At 50.4% G+C, this 7,275-nt stretch overlaps 1 protein-coding gene across 1 annotated transcript; it reads left to right on the top strand.

Annotated features, from left to right (window-relative positions):
• Positions 1–3,695: 3,695 nt before the first annotated feature.
• Positions 3,696–6,719, top strand: CFL2 (cofilin 2). Its single transcript, XM_054276159.1, has 4 exons — positions 3,696–3,792; positions 5,204–5,511; positions 5,607–5,683; positions 5,775–6,719. The coding sequence occupies exons 1-4, from the start codon at positions 3,790–3,792 to the stop codon at positions 5,885–5,887; spliced, it is 501 nt and encodes a 166-aa protein (XP_054132134.1). The 5' UTR covers positions 3,696–3,789; the 3' UTR covers positions 5,888–6,719.
• Positions 6,720–7,275: the final 556 nt, after the last annotated feature.

Genomic DNA, 7,275 nt, shown 5'->3' with positions numbered 1-7,275 from the left:
GCCCTGCCCGCTGCCCGCTGTCCTGCCCGCTGCCCGCTGCCCTGCCCGCTGCCCTGCCCGCTGCGCTGCCCTGCCCTGCCCGCTGCCCGGTGCGCTGGGAGCTCGGGGAGCCCGAGGGGGATTTGGGGATCGCTCCGCTGGACGAGGCTGCTTAAACCTGCAGAAGTGTGAAAAGGGATAGTGGAGTCTGGAGCTGCCCTGATGGGGCTGGCTGCGGATCCGCGCCTCACACCAGCACACGCACACTGCCCCTCGCTTCAGGCTCCGCAATTAGCTCACAGGGAGGCATTGCAGGTCTTCCTAACTTGCCGCAAAATCGTGCCAGGATCCACAACTTAAGAGACAAATATATTTAGTGTTGGTTTTTTGCTTGTGTGTTTGTTTGTTTGTTTGTCTGTTTTGGGGGGTTTTTTTGTTTTTGTTTTTTTTTTGTGTGTGTATTTTTTTTGGGGTGGTTTTTTATGTTTTTTTTTTTTTTTGAGTAATGTATCTGCAATGTAAGGAGAGAGAAAAACTCAGTGTTAGCATTTCACAGCTTTTCTCTAATGCTCTCTTACATTACCAAAAGTTAGACTTTGTCTGGCTTTCTTTGCACTCCCACTGAAAATACAGAATTGTTAGAGGAAAATTTGGTATTTTGCATGGGTACACAGGACAGCAAAGGAAAAAAAGAAGTGTCCTGAGCAAAAGATCACATCAGATGCAGTTTCCTATGCATTTCTCTTCCTTGACAGGTTGATTTTTTGAACTGAATGGTATTAAGACTCTCTGTCATTTCAGTGTGCACCTATGCAAGCTCCTCTGCTTTTCCTTTCCCTCTGCTCAGTCCTCTTGAAGGTAATCTGGCTACACTGTAACAGCTCCAATGCCCCCAGCAGAAACCAACAGGTTCCTGAATTGGACTGGTAGACATATAGCCTCACTTTCTTCTATCTCAAATGGATTATTTTATAAAATTTAATTACTTAATTATGGATCTTAATTACTTTTGTGACCTCTATTCTTGTGTCAGATTTAACTCAAACAAGCTAACAAGTCAAAAAGTCACTGAGATAAGGACTAGCCCAGGTCAGAGAGGATGCCTGAGGAAGCCAAGCAGAGGCCTTGCTTCCACGGGAAATGAAGCTGAAGTTGCAACACTGAGCTCAGCGAGGACCACAGAAAAACAAATAGGATGCACAGAGCACTAAAGGAAAGGACTGTGATACCAAAGAGCTTCAGTGCAGAAGGCAGCTCAGTCGATTCTAATAATTTCTCACTAATGAGCATCCAGGAGCTGAATCCAAACAAAGAGTGCCTCCTGCTCCACGGTGAGTCATTGCTTCCATCCACAGAGGGTGAAGGGAGCCTTGGAGGGCTTCCTCAGAGGCATGTGCTCCACAGAGGGTATCATTCACAAAGCTTTTAGTGCTGCTGCTGCTGCTGCTGCTGCTGCTGCTGGGCTCTCTGAATCATTGGGCTATTTCGGTGGTGCCTGGTGGGATGCAGGTCTTGTGGCACAGGGTGGTGAAACTCGATGCTTCCCGATGCAGTGAGATGCCGAAGCAAGGAAACAGCTTTGTCTGGGTGTGCTTCAGCAGTAAGATTTGCTTGGTCATTACTGCTTTTGGCTGGATACTGGCCATTTCTGTGGCCTCCAAAGTTCACCAGTGGGCTCTGTCACAAATTCCTTCTCTGATCACTGCAGTCACCGGGAGTTCAAAATTAATTTCCTTGAAAATGAGAAGCCCCTTTCTGTTTACCTGTGACATGTTTTTCACCTCTAAGAAATGCTCTCAAATTCTGGCAAACTCATTTCTGTCTCAGAGATTTCTGTAAAGTCACACTCCTCCAGTCTGTGCTGCTTCTGTACTCTGGTGACTGCCAAGTATCAGTCAGTGATGTGCAGCAGCAGAAGCAGCAGCCCTTGGTGCCTGGGTACCTCAAGTATGCACCTTGTGAGATGAAGAGAGTATCAAGCACTCCTGATTCATTATTCAGTTTCCATGGTGTTAAAAACGGAGGGTGAGTCATGCACAGTGTTGCAGTTGTCATCCCTGGAGCACCTATCCAGCCACACAACTCTGGAGCTGGTAACTCCACACCTTTCATTTTAGGAGCCTGGAACATGCAGTGCAGAGGCCCCATGTAGGTGGCTCAGGGTGCTCTGCAAGGACACAAGACTAGGGCACTCACACACAGCAGATTCCTGCTCCTGTGCACATGTTAGAAGTTTGCTGAGCCCATGGCAGCAAGTGTGGTCAGCAGCACCAGAGGATGTAGTGCACATGAGCACAGCTACACCTGCTTGCCAAATACACAATAAAGGTACTCCTTCCAGAGTCCCACATTGCTGGCTCTTACACAGGCAGTAAAAGTAATCGAGTAATCAGGAAAAAAAGACTTGAGTCAAACAGAGCTCAGTGGCAGCAGGAAGTCCGGAATGTGTGGCTGTAAGGAGTTGAGGGGTAAATACAGCTCCAGATTAGTGATTTCAAGGCTGATGAATCTAATTTTGAATATTGATTATGCAAATCAGTCTTGAATTCTGCATCCAGAGGGCAGGATATACCCAGAGGGTCGGGTGTAACTCAAAAAGGATATTGGAAACATAGTGTCTCAGCTGATCAACAAGGTAATGTATAGTAATGGAGAATGGGGGCAGAAATGTCAACACATCCCTCACACAATGCAGTATGAAGATACGAATATATATGTATCTAAAACACATAGAGGAACCTAATACACATTCACACGCGCTGACAAACACTGGCTTGTCGGTTTCTGCCACCATGCTGGTAGCAGTTCAAGTGTTTGGGGGAGAGAGAGCTGGCTGGTCACAGCACAGGTTGGAGGCTCACAGGTACAGCTCCTTGAGGTACTCAATGTTTAGGATTCCTTGGTGTTCAAACACACCAGTTCAGGGCGAAGAGTCACACAGGACTGAGAATCCTCTTGTCCAGTTGGAAGGGCTAGAGATAAAATGCTCTGTGTTTGTTGCCCTGCGCCTGAAGCCCTGTCCAGCTTAGTATGGAACAGTAAAACACTGTCGGGAGAGCTGTCCTTGTCATTTTTTCATCTTTTCATGCACCTTCCACCCTACGTGCTGCGTCCCGCCCCACTGTCTGAGCAGCTCTGCCAAGACGGCAGAAAGAGCACTCTTTGTGCCCAGGGCCTTTCGCTGCACAGCCCGGGGCGGCCGCAGCACAGATCCCTTCCAGCGGGGACAGGGCGGCGTGGCACACGGCAGCGGCACAATGCCGCCCGTGCCGCCTGCTGGGGCAGCCTGGCAGCGCCGAGCCGTGAGCAGGGGGCAAACCCTTCGGAGCAGCACAGAGCGCCTCGGCCCAGGGAGCGGCGCCGGGCGGTGCGGGGCAGGGCGGGCAGGGCGGCTGGCTCCGAGCGGCCGCGCCGCCATCGTGCCCCGGCCTGACGCTGCTGCTCCGGGCCCAGCCGAGGGGCCGCCTCTCCCCTCGCAGCCAGCCGGCCGCTGCCGGGGCCCGCTGAAGGGGCCGCCCGGGCCTGCGGGGCCCAGGCCAAGCACCCGCAGTCCGGCGTTGGCGCTGCCTCGACCGGGCGGCGAGCGGGCCCCGCCGCCTGCGGGCCCTTCCCGGCGGGGGCCGGCCCAGCGCGGCCCGGCGGCGGCACGTGGTGGCGGCGCGGCCCATGTGACCGGCCCTCCCCGGCCGCTGCGGCTCATCCCCCGCCCGGCCGAGTCCCCGCCCGCCTCGCCCCCAGCGCAGCGCAGCGCTCTCTGCGTGCAGCAGCCCCGCACCGCAGGCAGCCGCCGCCGCCCCGGGACCCGGCGCCATGGTAAGGGCGGCGCGGCGCGGACGGGCGGGGAGGGCGGTGCGGGCGGCTGGCGCGGCCCGGAGGAGCCGAGCGAGGCTGAGCGGAGCAGGCCCGGCCCGGCGCGGCCCCGCGGCCTCCGGCGGCCATTTTAGTCTAATTTTAGCCGGGTGCGGGGGGAAGGGGACGCGGGAGCGGCCGCGGGGCAGCTGCGGGCGGCGGGGCTGGGGCCGGGCCCGGGGCCTGGCCGGGCGGGCGGCGCAGCGCTCCCTGCGGCACCGCCCGGGCGTGCGATACCCGACGGGGCGGTGAGGGGCGGTGGGCGCGGAGAGAGGGGTCCCGCACTCCTCCCGAGGAGCCGCCCGGTGCCCGGGCCCGAGGGGCGGCCGGGAGCGGCCGCGGGGGAGCGCTGGGGCCGGGCGGGGCTGCCGGCGCGCGCGGACGGGGGCGCGGGGCGGCGGGGCTCCTCCGGCCCCGCGAACAAAGCGGGGAGAGGGGCCCGCGGCTCTGCCCCCGGGGACAAAGCCGGCGGCTCCCTGCGAGCACCTGCCTTCCCTCCCGGCAGCCTGCGCTGGCAGCGCTGCCTCGGCAGATGTAGTTGCTGGACCGAGAGCAAGGGCGCTGCAGATGGGCTGAGCTCGCTTGCTCACTCGCAGCGGGGTTTGCTAAATTATTTTCATTTTGCCTGGAGCTGCCCGTTTGCCCTGCCGGTGTTTTGTTTCCTTGCTGTTTTAGGCTCTTATTTTGAGCGGCTTGCGAGCCTGATGGGGAGCTGTACAGTTGTAATCGGTGTTTTTATATGAACGAAGAGCAGTCAAACAATACTCCCGCAGCAGTATGAAGTAAAATTCGGGAGTTCTTAAGGCGCGGTGTTGAAGCTGACACAATGCAGAAAACATTTGTGCTGCTTGTAGAGCCTTACCTCACGCAACAAAATGAGAGTCATGACACTGCTGGATGTGAGCTGCTGCTGTAGTGTTTGCTCTACTAGAAAAAAAAAAGCCAACAAAAATCTATCCCCCAAAACCCCACCCCCTCCCATCCCAACCGAAAATTACAAACTCCTCTCCTGTGTTCAGTTCCTACCCCCCCATCCTCCCTCTTCCCCTCCCCCCAAGTAAGCCAAATGCATAAGGTAAAGAAAACTGTTTGAGCAGTACAGTTGTGTGACTAGTTGGATGAAACTGCTATCCAGAACTGCTGAGCTGAAAATGCTGAGATCTACAACAAGAAACTACTGAATTCACGCCTCCTTTGTATCCTCTGCTCCAGTCCTACAAATATTACTAAATCCATAGTGTGTTCAGGTTGAGTATAGTATTTATATTCTTACGGGGGCAGGCAGACTTCTTTATCTAGCACTGTGGGCTATCATCTTCTTCTAGTGAGTGTTAATTTTTGCTGTTTAAATTATTCCTTTGATCTCATTTTACAGGCTTCTGGAGTAACAGTGAATGATGAAGTCATAAAGGTTTTTAATGACATGAAAGTAAGGAAATCTTCAACCCCTGAAGAGATTAAAAAAAGAAAGAAAGCTGTTCTCTTCTGCTTAAGTGATGACAAAAAACAAATAATTGTAGAGGAGGCAAAGCAGATATTGGTTGGTGACATTGGTGATACTGTGGAGGACCCCTACACAGCCTTTGTGAAGTTGCTACCTTTGAATGATTGCCGATACGCTTTGTACGATGCCACATACGAGACAAAGGAATCTAAGAAAGAAGACCTGGTATTTATATTCTGGTGTGTGAAAGCAAAGCTCGCTGTCAAAATTGAATATTCTGGAGCTACCACTGGATGACTTAGTAACTGTTTGTTGTTGGCTTTTTTCTTTAAAGGGCTCCTGAAAGTGCACCTTTAAAAAGCAAGATGATCTACGCAAGCTCTAAAGATGCCATTAAAAAGAAATTTACAGGTATGGACCTAAAAATGCTTTTCTCATTAACCACTGTACCATTTAGATGTTGAGGTTCTCATAAGTACATTGTTGTCCATCTGTCTTTCAGGTATTAAACATGAGTGGCAAGTAAATGGTTTGGATGATATTAAGGACCGTTCAACACTTGGAGAGAAATTGGGAGGCAACGTGGTAGTTTCACTTGAAGGAAAACCCTTATAAAAAGACAGACAAGTGCCATCTGGATCTAAGGAGCTTCCATTTCTGCAGCTCGTTCAATTGGAATAGTATTAGTCTCCCCATCCCCTCCCCTCCTCAAAAAATAAGCCCCTTCCCCACCGCCCTGAAGGAGATGTCATTGTTAAGCAGTCTACCAGTGATTGCCATTAGACTGTTTGATCCTGGTAGTTTTATGTAGGATCCAAGGAATGCTTTCACGTCATACTCTTGGCCAAAACTGACGTTGCAGGCATTCCTTGCAACATGTTCAATGAATGTGATAGTTAATGTAAATAGTCTAGCAGACAGCAAAGGGTAAGCTAATCGAATGCCTTGAAAGTATTGTCCACTGGTCGGATGGTAGACTCTCTACAGTATTACTTACAGTTGCACTTGATTGCAGTTCCATGAGGCTCTTGTGCATTCATACACCTCACCTGCCTTGACAAGCCTATTTTTGTGACATGGCAGCACACAACACTATGCATTTAAAGCACTTTTTTGTAATATGTTTGACCCGCCCCCTCCCCAAGGAATGCCAATTAAGTTGCTGTAACTGTGTCATCAAATTATTGTAGTACCTCAGTTTCATTCCTGTTACATGCATATCTTTATAAATGAAGTAGCTGTTACGATGCCTTTCGTTTTCCATTGAATGTACACTACTGAACAGGAGTAGAAGTTATCTGTTTACCATGAGTCTTGAAACACTAAAGTTTTGTGAAACATCAGTCATGGTGGCAATTTCTGTATTAAAAAGAGCCTTAAATGGAACATTGTTCTTTGAGATCAAAAACTGGCCACGTTGCAATAAAACTTGTGGCTTATTACAGAACGTTGCCTTGTTTTCATTGGAAAATATAGTTTTTAAGTGTTTAAGCATATTTCAAATAACTTCTGTGGAAAGTATTGTAAAGGTAAACAATCATTAATCTCATATTGAATAATGCAAGTTTTTAATACTGATTTAGGCACTGCTTTACAATACTTTGTGGCTCTGTTCTGGCCGTTCTATAAAGGACCTGCTCCTAGTTTACCGTAAAGTAAAGAAGCTACCACTATTGGAGACCATTAGTTCCATGAAACACGTGTGTCAGAAACTCAAAAATACAAAGTAATTAACCATGCAGTGTATTTTTGTACCTGAATGTTCTTAAAGTTCTACATGCCAGAGTAAAACCTTGCAGGAGTTTTTACAGCTCGCCGTCTTTCTGGGTAAGATGATGTGTAATAACAGCTACATGCAGAGTTCGAAGCGGGCAAAGAGTTTTTGTTTCTTGTGGGTTATAGTTAGACCGACCCAGTACAAGAATTAGCCTAAATGAACTGTTCTACTTGTTAGCTTCTATGTAAATAGAACTGGAAAGTGTTTGCCACTACTGAGGCTTGCA

Source organism: Melozone crissalis, unplaced genomic scaffold, assembly GCF_028551555.1.
Source record: "Melozone crissalis strain CALT ecotype California unplaced genomic scaffold, PUWL_Pcris_2 ptg000018l_1, whole genome shotgun sequence".
Lineage (NCBI taxonomy): Eukaryota > Metazoa > Chordata > Aves > Passeriformes > Passerellidae > Melozone > Melozone crissalis.
The sequence above is the reverse complement of the archived record's forward strand: the minus strand, read 5'-3'. Positions and strand labels throughout refer to the sequence as shown.